The sequence below is a fragment of the Carcharodon carcharias genome, chromosome 2 (genome assembly GCF_017639515.1).
Source record: "Carcharodon carcharias isolate sCarCar2 chromosome 2, sCarCar2.pri, whole genome shotgun sequence".
Taxonomy (NCBI): domain Eukaryota; kingdom Metazoa; phylum Chordata; class Chondrichthyes; order Lamniformes; family Lamnidae; genus Carcharodon; species Carcharodon carcharias.
The window spans coordinates 56,741,429-56,766,673 of NC_054468.1; the positions used below are offsets into that span (position 1 = coordinate 56,741,429).

The 25,245-nt window shown below is 43.1% G+C and overlaps 1 protein-coding gene and 1 long non-coding RNA gene across 2 annotated transcripts in view; one reads left to right on the forward strand and one right to left on the reverse strand.

Moving 5' to 3' along the window:
* LOC121271357 overlaps positions 1–25,245 on the reverse strand; it is a 95,133-nt gene that overhangs the window by 56,343 nt on the left and 13,545 nt on the right. The window lies entirely within an intron of this gene.
* Positions 1–25,245, forward strand: part of golim4a (golgi integral membrane protein 4a) — a 149,327-nt gene that overhangs the window by 39,230 nt on the left and 84,852 nt on the right. Inside the window, exons 2-4 of the mRNA XM_041177301.1 lie at positions 123–197; positions 15,727–15,776; positions 21,034–21,087. Of these exons, the coding sequence (XP_041033235.1) occupies positions 123–197; positions 15,727–15,776; positions 21,034–21,087 (179 nt within the window). The remainder of the gene's footprint in view (positions 1–122; positions 198–15,726; positions 15,777–21,033; positions 21,088–25,245) is intronic.

A 25,245-nucleotide genomic window follows, 5' to 3' on the forward strand; every position in this document is an offset into this window, starting at 1 on the left:
AACTAATGATATTTCATTTTTGGCAGATTCTGGCACTTGTTAGAGAGAGAAACATTTTGCTCAGCTGTAATGTCTGATGAATACTTAGCCATATGAGCTGACCTACTCGTTATTTCTTACAGTTGTTTATGAACATAGATCAAGATTAGAAAAATCACTACAAAAAGAAAGAAATGAACACAAAAAAGCTAAAGAAGGTAAGGAAACATTCAGTCACACTGTCATTTTATAAAAGCGTTCATTCATTTCACTTGTTCATTTACCCTCCACATACAGACATTATTGCAAGCATGGATTTTTTTTGATGTGCTGTTGTAACTCTCTGACCCTAGATTTTTATGCATTTCTCACGTCTTAATCTCATCATTGGTGACAGTGAAGTGTTTTAGAATTTTTAAAATTTAAAGACATTGAGGGAGAAATTTGTATTGTGCAGTGGTGCGAAACAGGCAATATGATCAGCCACCCATTATATGTGCCAACTGATATTCAGTTCCATTGCAGTCAATGGTATTAAATACCAGGCGCTATGTATAACAGGTGGCCGATCTGATACCACCTGTTTTATGCCATCAGCTGAGACAAATTTTACCCTGTTATAAAAATGAAAGTCATTGCTGTCACTTGTCATCATGTCAGAAGCCAAGAATCAGCAACTGTTATAGGATCCTGGAGTTCTAAAAATACACTGAAAAATTAATATTTTACAGAAATTTTTCCAGGCATATGTGATGATTTTTTTTTAGATATAAAGAGTAGGTAGTGGCAGGACAGCGATTAGTACTAAAATCTTCTGACCGCAAGAATATTCATAGTGGATATCTAATGCTTGTGACCATGGTGGTATTAAAAGGAGGAGAGTGGGCTCTGGGAATATAAATACAGCAGCTTTACAAAAAGATTTAGAATGTTTAGGCTGATCAAGGAAGTTTTTACACCCCCTTGTTCCACAATATTGTTCCGGCAGGGACAATGAACCATCCATAATGGTGAATGCCACCATTGCCCTCAATTTTAAAGTTGCAAGGATCTCCTGAGAATCTGGTATAGTTGAGGAGTGAGCTGCTTTGACATGTCCTACTCCATCAAGGAGGTAACTGAAGCCCTCTACTGCCATTCTATATGCTACGTGCAACCTTCTGAAAACAAGATGCATTGGGCAGAGAAATAGAAGCATGAAATTCTCAATGCCCAGTTCTCCACTCAGTTCTGTAACTGGGCACTGTTTTCTTTTTGCACATTTTCACTTGCCAAACTGTTATTTGCCAGTTACGTTTAGTTTGTGCTGTTTATTACCTATATTCTATTTGGACTCTGTAATCTGATACTCGATTTTTTTCTGGAATGAAACAATGACAGATTACAAGTGCATTCCGTTTAGTAAGTTTGACTGTAGTGTATGTTTTTAATTTGTTTTGAGGATTTGTTTGCTCCTTGTGTGTCATAAATGTCTCGATGCCTGTTGTGCACGCAGCTTATTGTTAGACAAAGCTCAATGCTTCAGCCAGTACATAAAGCAGTCCTTAAGAATTAGCGCCAAATGAAATTTTTAATTTATTCAAACTGCTTTCTAGTGGAAATTCTCAAAATCTTGAGGTGACAGGTTTTGTTAGGATTTGAGATTCCAAGGTGAAAAAAATAAAGGATTTTCAAGTACTCAGTTGAACCCATAGTAGCATACAGTTGCTTGGTAGTACAGAACTTGAGTATTACTGAAAAAAGAGACATATTGAAGCTTTTGGTTTTGCACTCACCAGGGCAATTTGTAAGAATACCAATATAAGGAGAAAACAATAATTTACACTATATGTGAAGAGAGTGCTGATTGGTTGGCAAATGAACTCTGATTGGTAGAGGCATTGCTATGGAGAATGTACCAGTGATGGTGACTGACAGTTAACTGCTAAGCATTGCTTGAAATTTAAACCAGGCAGCGTGACCCTGATTGGTCAAGGCATTGCCCTGAGGAATAAATCAGCAAAAGCTTCAACATGTCTCTTTTCTCAGCAATACAATTGTAGCATAGTTACTTTTGTTAGGACCACTTGGGTAATAGTCATGGAAGGGTTACCATTAAATCCACTGCCCTTGTTACAATCAACAAATTGTTTTGGGAGTCAATTAAGGTGGTATGTTTTGGAAATACAATAATAGTACTGAAACCTTATTTTGGTACATCGCTTTATTTGCAGAAAAGTTTTGTCCACTGCAATCGCAGCTTCTCTATTAACTGCCAGACTGAATTCCAATTGCATCACAATGTTTCAGTTTTTTTACTTAATGACTTGAAATAAATTCTTGGACCACTAAATTATTGCTATCCCTATTCATAAGAAAATAAATCCCTGATTGGCCAGGAGAGCTATTTAATATCTAATTGCCTTTATGTTTGAAATTTCCCTTGCAAATGTATTTTGTGTGGTGGTAGTGATATGATTCCATGGCCAATGTGGCTTATGGTTGCTCTTACTTTGAAATTTGTTACGTGAAAAAAAATTGAATGATCTTGTAGCAAGAATTAAGCAATTTTAATGAAACACTAAAACACCATGGGAACATTTAAAAATGCAATAGCACAGCAAAACAACTATTGTAACGCATGTAATCAAAACTCGAGCACTGTCTAAACAGTGTACATGAAGGTAAGTCATTTAATGAAATACTCCAGGATTATGGCTTGCTTCCTGCAGACAGCATTTTCGTTTACAAAATTCTCAATTGTGTGCAATGCAGAGAAAAGTTCCAGCGGGACATTTGGCTCAGTGGTGAGCAATTCCCATCAGCAATCACACACGACTAGATGCCATGACTGTAATGGGGCCTGGTTCCTCCACCTCGCATTAGATCACTGAATGTAGTCATTGGGCCCCCCTCACTCTTGCTGGCAGCAGTATTGTCCTACATGGCATCAACAATGTTTATGTCTCTTAGCAACCGAATGTTAAGAGATCCTTATCAATACTGTCAATGATTTCAAAATTAATGTGATTAAATAAGTTTGCTTCAGAGTTAGCTGTCAAATGCCTGTGGACTGTTGACTGTCGGGGTTCAACTGCTTCCTCTGCTGTTGCGATAAATTTATAGTGCTGAAAACAGTCAGCAATAGATACAGCTTTCAGCACCTTTTCATGATGAATGGATCATGTGGATTGCTACCAGAGCATCAGATGAAAATGTCAATGCCAGCTTCATGTGCAGCAATTACTTTTCACACTAAACAGTTCTTGTCGTGCTGTTTCGAAATATAAATTACATTAGCATCCGTTGGCTGATTCATGGATGTTGTGCTTGGCAGGTAAAATTTATTAGCCACATCATGTTTAGACACAGGCATTTTCATGAGCTCCATAGGCATCAACCCTGGGGGTGACCTTATAGTACTATTCCTCATTCAAAGTGAACGAATTGCTCAGAGAGCACCGGACACCCATGCCTTTACAAGTGGAGTAACGTTAGTATGAAAGCATTGGTTGGTTTTGGAATTTCCAATCATCAAGAGCTTTGTTGTTACCCAGTCATGCTAGTACAAACCATTATGATAATTTGTTATAAAACAATTTATTAATCTATAACTTTTATAAAACAATTAGATAAATTTTCCCAACTTCACAAACATGTCCCAAAAAACTTTGTTTTTTTCCCCACCTGAACATTTCTCAGTGATGAAAGTTAGCATACTGTTTACAATGGCTTATAAAATGGCCAGTTTAATAACCATTAAAGGTATCTGCTGGTTTACCAAGTGTGGACCCAGACTTGATTGTATGGCAGCTTTTGAAGTGGCTCATACATGATGTAAAAATAGGACTGGCTCCAAACTCATGCTCCTTTTCCAGAAAGATGAGTTTGACAATTCATGAAAATTGGGGGAGAAATTGGTATGTGTTGAATCCATTTTTGGGGCATAAAATAACCACAGAGTTTACCAACAGGACGGCTGTGGCTAATTTGCTTAGGTGGCAAAATATGCAATGCATTTTCAATGGGAGCTATTTGTTGTATGATTTCAAAGTAATTAACAGATAATTGGATAAATCAGCTTTGAATGAAAAGGCTATCATGTTGACTGTAATGACTTTGGGTGATTTTACTTTGCTGCTCGTAGAAATCCAGTTTCAGGTGCGTGCAGCTCTTCCTTCTTGATTTGACCTTGCCCTGGACTGTGCACTCATTTATGTCATCCTGCAACTTGCACTACTCTTTCCCCATTTATCTTATTTCACTTGTTTCACACTGTCCACTCATTATATCTGACGTGGTGTTATTCTTTCCCTGCATATTTAATCTTTTTACTCTTCTCCCTTTATTTTCTCTTGTGTATCACTTAGACTGGTTTTGTCTCCTTGAATTGTTCTCCATGGGCTGAATCTTCCGGATCGGCATGTGGAGCCGGGCCTGATATGTCGGCGCATAAAATGATGCGTGATGATGTTGCGTGTGAGTCCTGACATTATCGCGCATCATCTCGATATTTCGTTTGGTGGGCGCACGCCGGAGTCGGCTTCCCGAAATGCCAACGGCCTGCTAAGGCCATTAAGAAAGTAATTAAAGTATTTTGGAACGCTGCCTGTCCAACCTTAACGTTAGTGGGCTGGCTTAAAGCCCAAGCGGCTTTCGCGTTTTTCAGAAAACCGTGGGAGGGATGAGGCTTCCTGAGCTTTTATAAAACAATTAAATAAATTTTCCCAACTTCACAAACATGTCCCAACTCATGTGACACTGTCATACGAGGGGACATGTTTAAATAAATTTTGATACCATGTATTAAGGTTTTTTATTGTCCATTCAATCTCCCTGATGCAGCTCCGTGCCTCAGGGAGATTGCTGCACTCAATTGCGCATACGCCCCAGCCCCGGCTCTCTCTCCTCCCCCTGCCCGCACAGATAGCTGAGCGCTACCAGCCACACGTTACGCTGGGCGATCCTTCATTGGCCCACCTGCATAAAATGGTGGCGCACAGCCGATCACAGGCAGCGATCGGCTCCATGGCTGCTCCCACCCAGCCCACCCGCCATAGGCAAAATTCTCCCCCATAAGTCCTTTGGGCTTCAGTAGAGAATCTTGGGAATTGCCTATACACATGCAACTGTTATTAGTTTGGGCTTGGCACTGAATATGCCTGAGATTTAGCATCCCTGGTCTCAACCATAAGCAGAGTTAGGCCAGAATTTTTCTGGCCCCTTGGAGGTGGGGTTAGAGGCGGGGCAGGCCGAGAGGTGGGATGACAGGAAAATAAGAGAAAACCCCATTGGGTCGTCCTCCCAGTGTAGTGCTGCCTCTGGGTGAGTTTCTCAGGGGCAGGTTGCCAATGAATTTGGAAGCTGGTTTGCTAGAGTTGGGCAGGCGGTCAGGGTAATTAAGGCCTCAAGTAAGAACCGTTTTCTGCGAGTGATACAGGTTTGCTGGTGTCGCACTTTTGGAGCTTGGCAACATGTTGGGTGGCAGCTCTGCAGGAGTTTGGATGGCCATCAGACTCTGCTCCAAATGCCAATATCAGAGAGATGTAAGGCTCAAAGGGGTGCAGTTGCAGGTGAACATATTCTTGTAAAGACATTCCCCTGTCCCACTGATGGCCCTCATAGTTCTGGGTCTTGCTTTTTTTTTTACTTCCTCTGGAAGCTTTTGTGAATGCCTCCATTTTGAGGTGCCCCCTAGATCTCCCTCTTCCTCAGCAACACTCACCTCTCCCAGTGGGTCTGCTGCTGGGCCCTCTGGCTCTCCTGTGTCCATGTACCACTTGCCATCCCTAAATAGGCAGCGAACGTGGAGGCGACCTGTTAATTGGCCGCCTCCCATAAGATTGTACAGATGGGTGGACTGCTAATATGAGCAGAACGGGGAATCAGGAATGATCCCCACACTTATGAATTTTATTAGATTGGAAGAATCCGGGCTTTTGTGTACTTTATGATCAGGAGTTTCTCCTTTATTTAACATAAAATATGTTGTTACAGAGAGGGGAGGAGAGGTAAACTGAATCCTCCAATTCCGTTACCTTACTCTCCGTAATCAGTGTGGTTTTTCTTGCAAAGGTAGATGTGTGTGTTTCTAATCCCCCTTTGTGTGTGGTCAATTTAAAGGACTGGCAGCAGACTTTCACTGGCACCTCACTCACTGCCAGCTGAAGGGACATCACCACCCACTCTCTCACACTCAACCTCATATCTCCATGTGGCCTCATCCCCTCTGGAGATCGCTCCCTCATCCCGTCCATGGCTCCACTCAGTGCACATGCACGCCTGGCCTCCTTCTCTTTTGGCCTGGCATGCGCCTTGCTCACACCCTCTACACATTTCTTTAAGCAGGACAAGATCACGCACACTCAACAGAAGACCTGGGGTGGAGTGCTTGACATCAAGGCCCTCACTCTGTTCGAGAGTCGCATGTTGGAGCTGGCCGGAGAGGATGCCAACTGTTCCTGCGGTGACAGTGAAGTCGGTGCTGAATGCCCAGATGAGGATCCTGCATCACATGATCCCTCTCTCAATGTTACTCCGAGTCCACTGTTCTTTGTTCAACATGACTGCCAAGCACTAACAATCTCCACTTTCTCTCCTAGGCACATCTGCCACATCACCCACAGACAACCTTGACCCTGACCCCAGTGGCGACAGCACCTGGGGGCAGCAGCGTTGAAGACCCATCATGGCGCTAACCCTCACCCTCCACATACCTCGGTGGGACCCAGATGTAGAGCAGCCTCGGGATTACAATCTGGTGAGCACAGCACACAGTCTGTTCCACAGCAGGCGGAGGCAGGGATATCCTTGGTTGCCAGCACTCGGAGGACTGCTGGAGGCAAGGAATCTGCTGAGGCTGAGTCAGATGACGAGTGTCTGGACTCAGTCCTAAATAATTTGTTGGAGCTGTAAAGACAATCATGGGAACATCAGGAAGGGATGTCTGTTGCACCCCTCAGATTGCAAGGGACGATGGAAGAGTCTGTCCTCCTTCATTCTGAGGTGATGGTACCGGTATGCCAACGCACCCGAGGTCAACACTGGCAGGATGGCAGTTGCCATGGAGACATTAGTCCAGAACATTGATTCTGCACTGCTTCTCAGGCAGTACTCCATCGACATAGTTGGCCTCCAACCGTGTCAACCCAAGAGGGGTGCGGGTTAGCTCACTCTCACTCCAGCTTCCCCTTCTCCTCAAGGATTCAGCAAGAGGCCGTCGGGCAACCATAGGGAGAAGGACCAGCAGCTCGGCACTCGGGGACCATCCACCCAGGGGACTCCGGAAATGCCCGCATGATCCAAATCCTGTCTTCCTATGACCCTCACAGCTCCAGTTCCACATGCCGAGGACGGTGCAGCTGGATACCCAAAGCAAGCCGGGGTCCCCCAGAGGACTCCCACAAAGGTCATCACAGATAGCGCCCAGCAGTCAGCAGGCTACCTCCACCTATTCTGTCAGGGGTGGGGACCAAGACATAGTGGCAGGGTTAGGAAGGTTAAGAAGATGTAACTCTTTTAGAGTTAAAACAATTAAACTAAATTAACAAAATGAGGGATAAATCAAGCACAGCCCCTAAGTCAGGTCAGCTGTAAAACCAAGAACAAAGTTTAAAGGAAACTTACAAACATTAAACCAAAATGTGATTAAGTTAAGAAGATGTAACTCTTTGAGTTAAACCAATTAAACTAAATTAACAAAATTAGGATAAATCAAGCACAGCCCCTAAGTCAGGTCAGCTATAAAACCAAGGACAAAGTTTAAAGGAAACTTATAAACATTAAATCAAAATGTGATTAAAGGGGTCAACGAAACACCCCAGTCCCCGCGGTGAAGTTAAGAAGATGTAGTTGCACAGCTTGGACACTGGTGTTAATCATTTGTATATAATGTTCACTATTGTAAATGAACTCCCAAGAAATTCCGTTTGCCTATGGCTCTTTGTTATGATGAGCAGTGTTCGTGTCACTCAGATGTGAAACCTTGGTTCCTGCAAAAGGTAAAGGCAGGTGTCTCAGTCCAGGGTCTCTTCCCTGTGTAATGTTTAACCTTCAGACCAAAATGATGGTCCGGCTTCACACTCACTGCACACATCAGTGATGCCTGCACCTTGATGGTGCTTGTCATTGTTGCCAGAATGTCGTGGTCAGGCATCACAGAGTTCCGTCATTCTCTCTGTGTGCTCTCAGCACCTTTAAGATGGGGCTGGCCCACCCCCACCACGTCTTCAGCATCTGTGACTGGTGACACTGTGCTCCTGAAGGGGTCAGGTGCTGAAGGAGGACAAAGGGTCATTTAAAGTTTCATTGCTGTTTCTCCATGATATGACCCTGATCACAGACCACAAGCGAGCTACCCTCAGCCAGACAGGAGTCAGACATTCTCAGAGACAATGTGAAGATCTATGGGGTGACCTCATTGCATGTCGTCATCATCCTCCTGGAATCTAGCGACGATTAGGGCCTCCGCTGTGCCTCCATGGCATGAGCCTGAGCGCTGAGAGTATGAGCACTGCCATCAGCCACGCAGAATCACAGAATTTTAACGGCATGGAAGGAGGCCATTCGGCCCATCATGTCTACACCGGCTCTCCAAATGAGTGTTATGACCTAGTGCCATTTGCTCGGCCTTTTCCTCGTACCCTGCACATTGCTTCTATTCAAATAATTATCGAATGCCCTCTTGAATGGCTCGATTGAACCTGCCTCCAGCACACTTCTAAGCAGTGCATTTCGTTGTGTGAAAAAGTTTTTTCTCACGTCACATTTGCTTCTTTTGCAAATCACTTTAAATCTCTGCCCTCTCGTTCTTGATCCTTTTACGAGCGGGAACAGCTTCTCCCTGTCTACTCTGTCCAGGCCCCTCATGATTTTAACCATTTCTATCAAATTTCCCCTTCGTCGTCTTCTCTCCAAGGAGAACCGTCCCACCCTCTCCCATTTATCCTCATAGCTGAAGTTTCTCATCCCTGGAACCATTCTTGTAAACCTCTTCTGCACTTTCTCCAATGGGTTCACATCCTTCCTATAATGTGGTGCTCAGAACTGTACACAATACTGCAACTGAGGTCTAACGAGTATCTTATGTAAATTCAGCATAAGTTCCCTGCTCTTGTACTCTATGCCCCTATTAATAAAGTCCAGGGCACTATATGCTTCATTCACTGCTCTTTCCACCTGTCACACAGCAGTCAGACATTCACAGATGAAAAGTGAGGATGTCAGGACTGCCCTCACTGCACTTAGTCATCATCATCCATGAATCCTGCAGCTATGAGGGCCTCCCTCTGGGAAGTGCGATAGCCTCATTGCAGGCATCCTTGCCTTTGAGGACCTCATCGCCAACACCCATTTCGACATCCTCATCAGAGGAGACGAGCAGCTCTTCCAACTCCTCCTCAGCCAGGACCTCTTCCCGTTGCAGTGCAGGCTGAGTAGTATGTAGCAAGCTACGATGATGCACAGCACCCTCGGTGGACTGTATTGTAGTGTTCCACTAGACCTGTTGAGACACTGGAACCTCATTTTCAAAATGCCTATTGTTTGCTCCATCGATGTCCAGGTGGCAGCATGAGCCTCAAAATACCTCATGTTATGCCACATGGGTGTCATCAGCCATATCCTCTGTGGGTAGCCTTTGTACCCAAGGAGCCAACCTTACAGCCTCTCTGGACCCCGGAAGATGCCAGGGATCTGAGACCTGCTAAGGATGTAGGAGTCATGGATGCTCCTGGGAATTGTGCGCAGACCTGTAGGATGTGTTGTGGTAGACAAAAACCAGCTGAACATCCTGGAAGCCCTTGTGGTTGACATAGTTGACTGCTTGTTGCCATGGAGATCTTAGCGCCACGTGAATGCGGTCAATGACACCCTGCACCTGTGGACAACCAGAGAGCTGTGCCAATCCTAGCGCTCTTGCTTCCTGACTTTCCTGATCCTGGTCAAAATACACAAAGTTCTGTAGCTTTATGAAGATGGCATCCGTGACCTCCTGGATATACTTGTGCACGGAGGCTTGCGGGATCCTGCATAGGTCATATGTGGAGCCCTGGAAAGAGCCATTGAGCGCCATGGTTACTTTCGTGTCCACTGGCAGTGGATGCCCTTCATGTCCCCGTGGCGCCAAATCCTACAGCAGGTGGCAGATGTGACTGAACAGTTCCCTAGACATGCGCAGTCTTTGGTGACACTGGTTCTAAGTCATCTGCAGGAATGACAGGCACCGTCGATAGATCCTGGATCTAACGAGACACCTATGAGCGATAGCTCTCTGTGGACCTTCAGCCATGTATGCAGCAGGCTCTGCCAATCATTCAACTTGAGGGAGGTGCTCCTCTCTTTGCCGAGCAAGGTACTTCTGCTGTCCTCTTCTTCTCTGCTCCCTTTAAGTCATGAGGCATACTGCTAAACCGCCAAGCTCCATGATCCTGATGCTCTTCTCCTGCAGGATCAAAGGGAGAGATGTGTGGGTTAGCATATGTGTCCTAAGAACCTCTTTTGTTTAGGTTTGAAGGCCCCTTCTTGCATGCAAGAGAGTAATGGCCACCACTTGGATGGCCAGTGTGTAATGCACTCATTGAAACTGATTGGCAGCAGTTTTGGCCACTGAACTACATACGATGCTCTCAGCTCAGGCGCTCCTAACCCGCACTGCAAGGCTGCGCTATTAGCTTGCACCATGATGGATACAGGTCGATACCTTAATAAAGGCATTGCAAGGGCATGTGAGTGCCTCTACCAGTGCCTGTACCATGGCCACATTTCACAAGGGAATGTACAACTTGCCCAGTATGGCCAATTGTTCGGCTGGCCCCTAAAATGCACGTCAATTTGCAGTCTGCGGCCAAGGGGTGAAAAGTTCTGGAGCATTTGGTGGCACTTTCATGCTTTTGCGTTGCTTGATTGGGCAGAAAGGTTTCTAGGTCCAACTCCAAGCATGTCTATGGAACTGCAGCTGAACGTTCTCAGCTACAGAAGATTACTCATTTTTGACAAGCTTTTCCAAGTGCATGGCCACTTCCCTCACCCCCACCCCCCCAACACCACTGCGGCATGTGCTTGTGTACTTCCTTCAGCCTATGTTACCTTGCCCCTACCTGCCCCCCAGCCTGACCCACACTAGAGCCCTTGCGGCCAGGAAAAAACAAGCTACCTGCCCCCCCCCCCCCCCCCCCCCCCCAATCCCTCCGAACATGCGGTGCCCCTTCCTTCATGTTGTACAGGTGATGGTCACAAGCACTGTGCAAGGTTACGTGTGCTCACCTCTGAGTTCCCCACAAAGTCAGATGTACATCTTTTAAAGGCAGGTGTGAAGCAGGCCGTTCTGAAGTCACTCCAACGTGGGCGGTAAATTTGATGTGGGGGATGATTCTGGTGAGCAGGGCTTATAATGAGATGCTAAAGTATTGAAGTTAGGTTACTGATGTGCGGTGGCAGGAATCCCGGCCCGCCATTGACAGGTGGAGCAGACGATCTGACTTCATGATGGCTTGCAACCGATTTTTGGCCTTCTCGCCATATTGTCCGCACACGCCTGCCAGGATGCCCAATGCCAGCAGTACTGGACAATTCCGCCCAGAGTCATATTTAAAGTTCTGAATATGACATTCCTTTAACTGGGTGTAACAATGTGAATGAACATAACTTTTACAGTGAAATTTATTCTATTGATTAACATAAGAAATAAGAAAGCACTTCACACTGTCTTTGCCAATGGGATAAATTCACTTCTCTGATTAGCTGCCTACTTGGTGCTAAACCTAGGAAAGATATTTTCTCCCAATTTCTGTCTTCCATTCTTTCTGCAGACATAGCTCATCAGGCAGCTAATGGCTTGATTTATAATCTTCCCCCAGTTCTCCCTGCCCTGGGATTGATCAGTTGAGTTGTCAGTTAAACCTGCTCCAGCCCTCCTAGGGATGGGCTTTTGGCAGCTAATTCACTGAGCTCAAATAAATGAACTCACTCTAACGTATTGATGAGAATACTTCCTGAAACGTTTCAATGACCTTCCATTGTTTCAACTTGATATGGTATGCAGGAAACATCATTTTGGATAGGTGCCACTGGAACCTTTGTAGGCCAAATCCTTTATGGGCTGGACTTATCACTTTTCAGTAGGGTGAAAGAGGTGAACCAGAAAGTGGCTGGTGCGCTCGCACCCACCCCTGATGTCTCAGTGCAGCGAATCCAGCATCAGATGGACAGCAGCCAATTAACGATGCAAAGGGGTCTCCATGCCCAATCCCGCCCACCCGAAAATTGCAGCAGGCAACAAAAAGTTGCATACAAGTGGCTCTTTAATAAGTTCAGTAGATTGTTAGTTGGTAATTTCAAAATGGTAGGCAGGCTCCTCATTTGGTGCCTGGTCGCTTTCCATTACTTCTGAGACTGGTGTGCACCATATTTCAAGTTCAGCTGCAAGTACACATCTCAGTTTTTCTTGATGACGACAACTGCATGGAAGACAGGGTGGCCCCGAAAGGCAAAAAGACTGCAGCCCCCACTTCAGCGACACATCTCTGGCATGCCTTTTGGATGCACTGGAGTCCCGTGGGGATGTCCTCTATCCCCCGCTCTGGCAGTAGGATGGGCAATGGCATCACCAACCAGGCTTGGGAGGTGGTGGCAGCGGTGGTCAGAGCCAACCCCCTTCAAAAGAGGACAGCCACCCAGTTCTGCAAGATGAATGATCTCCTTCGCTCTGCCAGGGTAAGTCACTCTTCTTGTCACTCTCAACTCACACCCTCTCAAACCCATCGCACATCCACAAGGCCCTCACACTTAACACCTGGCCTGGCAGGCCTCCTGCTTACACTCCATCTCTATTCATGAAGGACAAGCTGGCACACAACAACAGGGAGAAGTCACAGACAGATGAAGAGATTCCTGAGATCAAGGTCTTCACCAACTTTGAAAACAGAACCATCAAGCTGGCCAGTGATGGTCTGGACGTTTCCTGTGCTAACGGTGAGGTCGGCGGTGCTCAACCAAGTGAGGGTCCAGCAGTGCAACAGACAGCCATGCTGAGAGTGATGTGTCCTGTTTCACACTAAATATCTCTCCTTGCTTCTGCAGGCACACCTGGGAAACAGCCAATGGAGTCCACAACCCAGGGCTTCCAATCAAGCTCCGTAGACACCTTGGAAGAGGAACCTGAAGGCACCCTCCTTGAAATCCCTTCATAGTGCTCACCCACACCCTCCATCAGTGCAGAGACACACCCCTCAGTGGGACTTAGCTTTAGAATAGCTTCGGGATCACGATCTGGTGAGCACATCGCACTGTCTGATCCACTGCAGGTGGCAGCAGGGACTTCCCAGGTGTCTGGCACTTGGAGGACTGCTCGAGACCAGAGATTTTGCTGAGTCTGAGTCAAATGATGAGCCTCTGGACTCGGTCATGTCACAGTCGCTGGAGCTGCAAAGGCAAGGTCAGGAACATCAGGAAGGGGTGTCCACTGCATTCCTCAGATTGCAAGGCACAATGGAGGAGTCTGTCTGCCTTCAGACTGAGGTTGATAACGCTGGCAAGTCAATGCACCGAGGTCAAAACTGGTAGGATGGCAGCCGCCATCGAGACCTTGGTCCAGGATGTCGCTCCTGCACTGCTGCGCGGGCTCAGTTCTTTCGCTAAGGACATAGTTGGTCTCCAACAGTGTGTATGCGAGAGGGGTGCAGGGCAGCTGATCTCACTCCAGCTACCCCTTCTTCTCAAAGAGTCAATCTCAGTCCTTCAGACACTCATTGGGAGGAGAGTCAGCAGGTGCGGGGAGGAGGATGATTTTTGGAGCTCTTGGTGGCACTTTGATGCTTCTGCATAGCTTGAGTGGGAGATAATCTAGAGGCCCGACTCCAGTCTTATCAATGTGGCCACGCCTGAACTGTCTCAGCTGCAGAGGAATGGTCACTTTCTACAGGTTTCCCTAATGCGCGGCCACTTCCCTCGCCCACCCTACCTCCCACCCCGAATGTTTGTGTGCTATATTCAATGGCAGGGTTGCCCTTGCTCCCCCTGCCCCACCCAAGTTGCCTCAACGGCAGGGCTGCCCTTAACCCAGATCTCCAAGTGTCCTCCAAGCTTGATGACAGTCAACCCTGGCAAGTGCTGCACAATGTTACTGTGTACTCACCTCCGAGTTCCCCTCAAAGTGCAGTCCACCAAGTGCATGTCGCTTATGTGCTGTTGTGAAACATGCAGCGTGTTTTCCCACCGACATGGACGGTCGATCTGGTGGGGGGAGATTCCGATGGGCAGGCCTGATAACGATATGCTGATGTATTACAATGAGGTTCCCGATGTCCATTGGCAGGAAACACAGCCCATCATTGGTGGGCTAAGCGGTCTATCGTAAACTGCTTTCACGTCGTTGTAAAACTGATCACAACATATTGTCCGCTTGTGCCACTGAACACGCCCAGTGCTGGCAGGCATGGAAAATTCTGCTCTGCTTAGCTTAGTTAAATGTGAGGTTTGGATATCTCATTTTTAGTGAGTTCTTGAGCACCGGAAATGATGATATTACTGTTGTTTACAGTGCAGGAAAGTGCAGGGTCAAAATTGTGCCTGTTGTCACTCAAGACCAGTAGTGCAATAATTTTACAATGATATTGCCATCCTCCCGACAGCCAACTGTTAAAGTGCTTTAAAAAAAAGCAAAAGAGACTGTTTAGTGTTGTAATTTTAATGCATTACAAAAAAGATCATAATTGCTTTCAATGTATCCTCTAATTTCTTTTCGTGGTGCGCATCCAATTTAAAAAAAAATGCGTAGGTCCTTAATTTTCTTGCACAGTCCACAGGCGTGGTAACTTAAAGGAGCTGACTTGTTCATGCCTTGTGCGGGAACTATTGGGTTGCTTTGGAGCCTAGAGGTAACATTGCTTGCCTGTCCATAGTAGACATGGGGGTACAGTAGCTTAGTGGTTATGTTACTGGACTAGTAATCTAGAAGTCTGGACTGATGATCTAGAGTTCAAACCTCAGCTGGGCAATTTAAGTTCAAAGAATAGAATCTGGTGTTAAAATGCTACCACAGGTAATAGTGACCATGTCCTGTAAGGACTTATCTGGTTTACTTATGTGCCTTTAATGAAGGAAATCTCAGTCCTTACCTGGCCTGGCATACATGTGCCAACAGGCCCGCAGCAATAACTGCTCTCTGAAATAATCTATCAAACCACTCAATAATGTTCAAGAATAGTGTTCCATCACCTTCATCAGGGCAATTAGTGAGAGGCAATTAATCCTGCTCTTGCCAGAAAAGCTCACATCCTTTGAATGAATGAATTAAAAAAAAAATCAATGTCATTAAATCTAAGAACCTGCATCTGGCAAAAATAAATACAACCTTATTGATATAAATATTTCTTAATTTTATTTGGGCTTTGACACAAACAACAGTGTGGGTTAGTTCTTGTCTCCTACATTGTCCCTCTCCATTAAAGGATGGAGTTACCTGGTTAGAATGATTTTATGATTTTGCCTTACAATATTCCTTCTCTTTACAAATCTCACCAGAGGATGATCTTTAATAACTCAGGGATTGGAATGTTTGGAACGCATAGGAATGGTTCAGTGAAAACTCCTTAAAAGTACTTTTTTTCTTCTGGTTGTTTGGAGATTCCTAGCCTTACTAAATTAGTGAAGGATCCATCCTAGCACCCATTATTCTGCATTACAGTGTGTTGTTTTACCAATACTGATAGATTAGAATGTTTCTATTTCAATTCAGCCTGAACATTAACCATTTTTTAATTTCTACTTTAGATTATTTGGTTTACAAGTTAGAAGCACAAGAAGCCTTGAACAAAGAAAAGGTGAGTAATATGTTGTTAAGGAATGCACATGCTTTGAGCACTTAATGAACATTTCAGTGTACTTTTAGTTACCTTGATTACGGTTAATTGAATAACTTTTCGTACATATACAAACTTACTTACGTCTAGTTTGTTGAACCTAATACAAGCTGAAACCTCTAAGATTATGTTTTGCCAACTATGAGCTACATTGCATTTCTTTTACCAATTTTATCTGCACACAATATTTTCCTATATTTTACAACTGGAGAAAAATGGTATCAGTATATTTATTATGAACATGTAAAAATGACAGACAGGAAAAAGACCAACTAGGGGTCCATCTAGCTTGCCCCACACAGTTGTGATATTTTGTGTATTGTCATATATTCACTCCCCAACCCACCCAAATCAACACAATCTCCTGGAAGAGGTGGGAATTTTAAAAAAATCCAAGGCAGTTGTGTTGAATCACAGAATTGTTAGTGCGCAGAAGGAGGCCATTTGGCCCATCATGTCTGCACCGGCTCTTTGTATGAGGAACTCATCTAGTTCCATTTGCCCCGCCTTCTCCCCATAACCCTGCACATTCTTCTTTTTCAGATAACAGCCTGATTCCCTTGTGAATGCTTCAGTTGAACCTGCCTCCACCACACACTCAGGCAGTACATTCCAAACCCTAACCATTTGTTGCATTAAAAAGTTTTTCCTCATATCATTTTTCCTTCTTTTGCCAGTTACTTTAAATATGTGCCCTCATTCTCCATCCTTTCATGAGTAGGAACAGTTTCTTCCTATCTACTCTGTCCAGACCCCTCATGATTTTGAATATCAAATCTCCTCTCAACCTTCTTTTCTCTAAGGAAACAGTCCAAACTTCTCCAATCTATCTTCATAACTGAAGTTCCTCAGTATTGGAACCATTCTTGTGAACCTTTTCTGCACTGTCTGGAATGCCTTCAGATCCTTCCTAAAGCAGATCTGGATGTGATACTCTGAGGCTGAACTAGCGATTTACACAAATTCAACATAACATCCTTGCTCTTGTACTCTATGCCCCTTTTAATAAAGCCCAGGATATTGTATGCTTTAATAACTGCTCTCTTAACCTGTCCTGCCACTTTCAATGATTTATGCACATATTTAGCTAGGTGCTTCTGCTTCTGCATCCCCTTTAGAGTTATACCCTTTATATTATCTCTTCATGTTCTTCCTACCAACATGAATCACTTCACATTTCTCTGCATTGAACTTCATCTGTCACATGTCCACCTATTCCACCAACTTGTCTATGTCGCTTTAAAGTTCTACACTATCCTCCTCACAGTTCACAATGTTTCCAAGTTTTATATCATCCACAAACTTTGAAATTGTGCCCTGTACAACAAGGTCTAGGTTATTAATCTATATCAGGAAAAACAATGGTCCCAACACTGACTCCTGGGGAACTTCACTACAAACCTCCCTCCAGCACGAGAAACACCTGTTAACCACTATTCTGTTTCCTGCTATTCAGTTACTTCCATATCCATGTTGTTACTGTCCATTTTATTCCATGAGCTATAACTTTGCTCACAAGTCTGTCGTGTGACTCTGTATCAAACAATATTTTGAAGGCCATACACATCACATCAAAGCATTGCCCTCATCAACCTTCTCTGTTATGTCTTTAAAAAACTCCAGCATGTTAGTTAAACATGATTTTCTCTTTAAGAAATCCATGCTGGCTTTCCTTAATTAACCTGCACTTGTCAATGTGACTATTAACTATGTCCCAAATTATTGTTTCTAGATGTTTCCCCACCACCGAAGTTAAACTGACTGGCCTGTAGTTGCTGGGCTTACTTTCAAACCTTTTTGAACAAGGGTGTAATATTTGCAATTCTCCAGTCCTCCAGGGCCATTCCTGAGTCTAAGGAAGACTGAAAAATTATGGCCAGTACCTCTCCAGTTTCCACTCTCACTTTCCTCAGTATCCTTGGATGCATCTCATCCAGTCCTGGTGTCTTATCAACTTTAAGTACAGATAACCTATTCAATACCTCCTCCTTATCAATTTAAAACCCAACTAGTGTCTGAATTACCTCATCTTTTACCATTGCCTGCATAGCATTTGTCTTTATGAGTAAAGAAGATGCTTTATTCGTAAAGACAGATACAAAGCGTCCATTTAGTACCTTGGCTATGCCCTCTGCCCCCATTTGTAAATCCTCTTTTTGGTCCCTGACCAGCCCTACTCCTCTTTTTACCACCATTTTACTATTTATATGCCTGCAGAGGACTTTGGAATTCCCTTTTATGCTAGTTGCCAGCCTCTTTTCATACTCCCTCATTGCTTCTCTTATTTGCTTCTTCACCTCACCTCTGAACCTTTTATATTCAGCGTGGTTTTCAATTGTATTTTCTACCTGACACTTGTTATAAGCACACTTTTTCTTTATCTTAATTTCTGTCTCATTTGTTATCCAGGGAGTTCTGGATTTGTTTGCCTACCTTTCCCTTTCATGGAAATATGCCTTGACTCTGCCCAAATCATCTCTTCTTTGAAGGTAGCCCATTGATCAGCTACTGTTTTTCCTGTCAACCTTTGACTCCAATTTATTTGGCCCAGATGCATTCTTACCCCATTGAAGTTGGCTTTTTCCCAGTTATTTTTCTTACTCTGGACTGTTCTTTGTCCTTTTTCCATAGTCAGCCTAAAACTAAATGTTCCCCAGATCTTGATCCACTTGGCCCATCTCATTCCCATGAGCCAAGTCTAGCAGTGTCTCCTTCATCATTGGACTGGAAACATACTGCTGAAGAAAATGTTCCTGAACACACTTGAGGAACTCTTGCCATTTTCTGCCCTTTACACTACTGCTATCCCAGTCTATATTTGGATAATTGAAGTCCCCCATTATAAGTATGCTATAATATTTGCACCCCTCTGTAATTTCTTTGCAAATTTGTTCCTCCACATCCCACTAGTCGGTGGCTTATAGACTACACTAAGCAATGTAATTGCCCCTTTTTTGTTCCAAAACTCTAGCCAAATAGATTCTGTCCTTGATCCATCCGGGACACCCTCTTTCTCCAGCACTGTAATGCTCTCCTTTATCAATACCACCACCCCTTCCCTTTTCCCTCCTTCCCTGAACACCTTATATCCAGGGAGATTTAACACCCAGTCCTGCAATTTTTTGAGTCAAGTCTCTGTTAAAGCCATAACATCATATTTCACATGGCAAGCTGCACCTGTAACTCACCAATCTTATTTACCACACTCGGTGCATTCACATACATGCACAGTAATCCTGATTCAGATTATACTACACTCTCCTTTACTCACCTACTAACTTCTCCTTTACTCACCTACTAACTTATTATTCCCTACTCTAGTGGTATCTATCTCTCCCAGTATGGTGTGCACCTTGGTACTCCTCTCTATCTCCTCGTTCACTAGCCCCTGCCGAGTTAGTTTAAAACCTCCCCATAGTGGTAGAGTGGTTTGGAAAGGCCTAAATATTTCTTCTCTAACTCCCTTAAGTGATCAAAACTCGTTCAGGAGAGCATATTAACCCTAGTTTGTTATAGGATAGTTGGCTCTTTTATGAGGTGATCTCCACTCCAGCCGGAAACAGGTCCAGCTTTCACTTGAGGGAATCAACACTCATCACATGAGCTAGCAGTTCCACAAGCACACTTCTCTTGGCAAAGAGGGACCACCTCACATCCACCCAGTTCTGCCCTTATATAAATTGTAAGCCTTGGACTTCCCTAATCTACTCATTTATAACTAGCCTACATAAACACAGGGCAGGATTTTTCAGTCGGCATGTGGGGGCAGGCCCAATACGCCGACACGTAAAATGACACGCGATGACATCAGGTGTGCTTCCCGACATCATCGTGCTGTCTCACAATGTTTTGTTCGGTGGGTGCACACCGGAGTTGGCTGCATGCCCGTCGATATTTAACTGGCCTGTTAAGGCCATTGAGGAAGCGATTAAGGTAATTGGTAATGCTGCCCATCTAACCTTAAAATTGGCGGGCAGGCGAAAAGGCTAAGCAGCCTTCATGTTTGTTAGGACACCTCATCCATGACCGGATGAGGTTTCCTAAAGATTTTAATAGTTTAATAAAAAAAAGTTCCTAAATATAAAAACATGTCTCATTGCTTGTGACACAGTGACATGAGGGGACATGTTTAAATACATTTTTAATCCATGTATTTAATATTTTCAGTAGCGATTCAATCTCCCTGAGGCAGGGAGCTGCCTCAGGGAGATTGAAGCGCTGTTTCACGCACATGCATGAAAGAGGGCTGGCCCTGACTCTCTCTCCTCCCCCAGCCAGCACAGGTGAGCACTACCGCTCGTATCTTACGCTGGGTGGGTCTTAATTGTCCCGCTGACGTAAAATGGCAGTGTGGAGCCGATAGCAGGCAGCTATCAGCTCCGCGCCCACTCCTGCCGAACCCCCATGCCGCCTGAAAAATTCAGGCCACAGTATACTTAAGATATTATTTTAAAAACCTCAATCAAATCACCTTTAATATTTCTCAAAAGTATATAGAGCCAATCTTTTGAGCTTATCTGGTTAATTAAACTATTTTAAACTGGAAATTAATCTTGTGGACATCAGTCCTGTGACGCCTTCTGAGTTTCCCAGGCCTTGTCCCCTTCCCCTTTCACCATGTTTTATATCAGTTGTTGTCACTGTGTTTGATTTGCTAACAAATCAAAAATAGAATTATTTGATATTTAAAGCTGATGTAGCTGAACAATGTTGAACGGTGAGCGAGAATGTTAAATTCTTTGCTTGTTAAATTAGCCAAAACTAACTGGCTAATGCTATATGAAAATAAAAAAAAAACTTACTGACATTCTTATGAGTAACCGTCTAAATTTACAGAACCAGTGCTTCATGTTCTGATCTGCATTTCATTTTTAACTTGTCTGTATAACATGTTACAGGTTGTCTTTTCATGTCAGTGCAGCAATTTGTTTTACCTGGATTCAGTTTCCTATCAGATTACTTGCTCTGGGTTCCAATGATCTACAGTAGCCTGAAGACATTCACATCACTCTTGTCATTGTACAATGCCAGCGTCAACCACTGCATTAATAAATATCTGAATTTGACAGCCTATTACTAAAAATAAGCCTTCCTTTGATGTCCCCTTGATTTTGGTCTTTTGTTCTGTTTTTTATTGCAATATCACTTAAGGATATATGTGTTAAAATGGCAACAAAATGACAAGGTGAGTTTCTCCTTTTTAATTTTTGTTTTACAGCAAGATTCCGGTAACCGATACAGTGCACTGAGTGTACAACACAAAATGCTGAAGGTAGGTGCATTGACATTTTATATCAACAATTGGGCACAGTATACTTGAGCAAATGTTGTCAAATCACTTTACTTCACTTTTGCCACTGAAGGGTTATTAAATAACATATTAAGAGCATAATGCCCATGTTCAAAGTAAATTTGCTACCTTAAATAGGCACTGCTACATTTAATGTACAGAGCATTTTAAGAGGAGCTTTTGTGTCTGTAGTTTCAATGTGGACTTGAACTAACTATTAAAAATTACAAATAGGAATGTTCTGAATTAGTCTTTTAGATAACCTACATTGTATGGGAATCTATAATAATGGCTACTATTCTGAATAAACAGCAACTTTGCATGGTTAACACCTCAAATTCAGTAGCTAGCATGTCTAATGTTAATATGGGAAAGTGTAAATGAAACAAAGAAACCCTTTTTTATTTAAAAAGATAAAATACTGCAGATGCTGGAACCTGAAATAAAACCAGAAAATACTGCCAGTACTGAGCAGCAATGTTCCCTCTGTGCTGTACAGCAACCCAGAAGTTCCCTCACAGGGCCCACACAATTTGGCTGCTTTAAGTAACCACATGTATACGGCCACACAAAAAAAATTGAAGGACCCGTGATCATTAACGAATCAGCCACGTACTACAAATAAAAAATTGGGAGCTCAACATATGAAATAGGAACATAAGAAATAGGAGCAGGAGGAGGCCATTTGGCCCCTCAAGCCTGCTACATCATGTCAGCCAGCATCTGTGAAGAGAGAGACAGAGTTAATGTTTCAGGTCCATGACCTTTTGTCAGTACTGGAAAAAGTTAGAGATGTAACATACTCCATATGGTAAATGCATTAAATTGAAATATATCAGTTTTCCAGCTGTTGAGTATGATCGTTTTTACACATGCGCAGATTTATAATGAAATATGGGACTGAAATCATAATGGGTGCGAAATAGTTCACAGCTATAACAACTGAAGGGTACTTTGTACACGGGCCCATTTGTACTATGCTTCCATTTTACTTTGTCATTTCATGTGCTATGTGACTGACATACTTATAATCAGGTTGTAACCTGCTTCATTTAAATCTGAAAATGGCTTTTATTATTTTGCCTATTTAGGACAAAGTAATATGACTTCTAGATCATAGAAAATTTTGATTTGATGCATATAATTAAGGAATTCAAAATGTTCTTTTCTGTTTAGTTACTGAAAATTATTCATGCTTGGGTCAACCTTTTTAGCAAAGTATTCATTATCTCGGGTATGAAAAAGATGAAAAGGCAACAGATTCTTTAGATCATTTAAGATTGGTACTTATTATTCAAATTATTTAAAATTCAGCTGATTTTAGTCTAGAGATGAGCATGCAACTTGCTCCATTTTCAGAGTAATGTTCAATGAAAGGTTTGCAATCTATTCTTTCCTTCTAAAGAAGTTTCCCATGTTATGCATACTTGTTATTTGGAGTTAATTATATGCATATGCATGGGTTTTTAAACCCATAATGATGATTTATTCTGACAACTGCCATTGACATTATGGTTATATACAATGCATTCATGTAAGTTTTATTTTTTGGTTTAACATCTAGCCTCAGCTCAGAAAACAGAATAATGAGAGTCCACTCAGATTGATGCTGCTGTTTTAGTTCCAAGTTCCTGCTATAGAATCATAGGTGTTGCCTTCTTGTTGAAAGATGGATGGGCTGATTTTAACCTGACATGTTCTGGCAGAAACCTGGCAGATGCTTGGTTAAAATCAGCTCGGTAGCTTATTTGCCAGCATCCCTCACAGGTCCTGCCATGTTCAATTTGAACCTGTTCTCCTGAGCAGGCAGCAAGGGCACCCTCCTGAAGTTGACGGGGTTCTTATTTAATTATGCAGCTGAGGTCTGAAGGTGTCATCAGGCCCGAACTGCAATTTTAACTTTGGCTTGAACAGGGAAGCTGGTTGTAACTTCCTGCTATGTAGGAAGTGGACCCAGGATCAGAAGTTGCCATTTAATATAAGTTTCTTTTTTACTTTCATTTTGGGGGCAAGAAGGAATAGGCTCCTCTGGACTCCACGAGGAAAGTTTAGGCCTCTTCTAACCTGAGCTTCCTCCCATTCACACCCACAAGGCCTTCCCAAAAACCTGTCTTTGGTGCAGGCTTTCTGCTGCTTGAAATTCTGCTTCTGCCTGCAACAGCTGCTGCTTCCTGACAGCTCCAGACAGATGGCTGGTCAATACAATTTCCCTAGAGTTAGGTTGCTGAGGTTGGATTGGGTGTGGTGTAGTTTAGCACTGCCCTCACTTTAGTTCCATGCTCACCTGAATCCTAGTCAGGTTAAGATGGGGGCTTTGTTGTCTCAATATCTGAGAAATTGACTGTCGAACCTGTAGTGCATGTTCCTTGCAGTTAACCATTTTTTTCCTGAACTCTTCTACTTAAAAACTGCAAGTCTGTTAAATTCCCAATTGGAGTCTCCTGTCAAGTTCTAGTTCTCTAATCATATGAAAGATATTATTGTGATTGTAAAGGTACAAGCAAGACGATTATGTGTGTTAGGAAGTTAAGGAATTTGGGCTTTTCCCCTTTGGGAAAGGAGAGAACTCTAAATAACTTGAAAGATTAAGAGAAGCATTAATTCAATTGATCCAAACACACTGATCAGTGGGGTATGGGAGTTCAAAGATTAGAGGACACAAAATTAAAATTCTTGGCTAATTTTAAAATTTATGTTCAAAATCTTGGCACTGCTGGTAAGACTGTATTTACTGCCCATCTCTTGTTGCTCTGAAAAGACATTAGTGGGTCGTCTTTTTGAACCACTGTAGCCTTAATGGTGATGTTGTTCCCACAATACTGTTAGTTAAGGAATTCAGAAATTTTGCTCGAGTTAAGTCATGAATTTCAAGGTTTTGACTCAGTGATAATAAAGGAATGTTGATGTATGTCTAAGTCACCATCATACTGGGGGATATAAGGAAAATTATTGATCTGGAATACACTGCCTGAGAGGGTGGTTGAATCAGATTCAAGCATAACTTTCGAAAAAAATTGGATATATACTTGAAAAGAAAAATGTGCAGGCCTGTAAAGAAAGTTGAAGGAAGTGGGACTAAGCACCTCTTGTGAAGACCCGGCACAACATGATGGTCCGAATGAATTTCTGCCCTGAATGATTTTACTTGGAAGGAAACTTGGAGGTGAAGGCATTCCTATGCTATTGCTTCTTGAGCTACCTCAATTATCTATTTCTGACTTCTTTCATAATTCTGCAAAACTACCAAAATAACTAGGGAGCCTTTTCCCTCTAACTTTATTTTGAACCATCTCCAACTTTACTGCAGTCTTGTGCAAAATACCTTCTTATATCCTAGTCACTGATTTATTGTTCTCCATTAGCTCAGAGCTATCATACAAAGCTGTTGCCTGAGCCACCTGCTTGCTGGGAGGATTCTTATTGTTCTTGGAGGTTATTTAGGATCTCTAGTTCCAAACATTTTTTGGCTTTGCCAGACACATTGGAGCTTATTTTTATCTTTACTTAGTTTTAGTTTCAATAATTTGCTCATTATCTATGTAACAACATTGACCGCACTTCAAACGTAATCCATTAGATATGAAGCGCTTTGCAATATCCCCAGGGCAAGACAAGGCACTGTACAAAACTTTTGTTACATTACAGAACTCTTCCTTGTTCATTTCAGATTTCTCCCTTTTACCCTTTAGTTTTATAAAAACTGAGAGCATAGTTTGAGACCTGGCTATTCATTGCCTGGTATTTTGATGGGACTAGAGAGCTGGTAAACCTCATTGCCTCTTAGCTGGGTACTTCATGTGTATTTCAATATGTAATTGGTTTTTAAAATGACCATTTTTGTGCACAGTGTATCCTAAGGCTTTGATGCAGAATAGGATGTCTGCAGGCCACCTTCCCGACATGATGCAGCAAATTATTCGCTAAACCAATGCTACATATTCTGCACTCTAAACTTCAGATTGGTAAGTGTGAAGTTTAAAGGATTGCCATTTTAGAGACTAACAAGATACCACAGTTAAGACTTGAGGAAGGGATTGCTTCCAAGACCAACCCTGTTCCAGAGTTTCGATCCAAGTTATTTCTTTGAAATTTCAAAAACACTGTAACATTAGCAAATGTAACTCATTCTTTTCAGAGCAT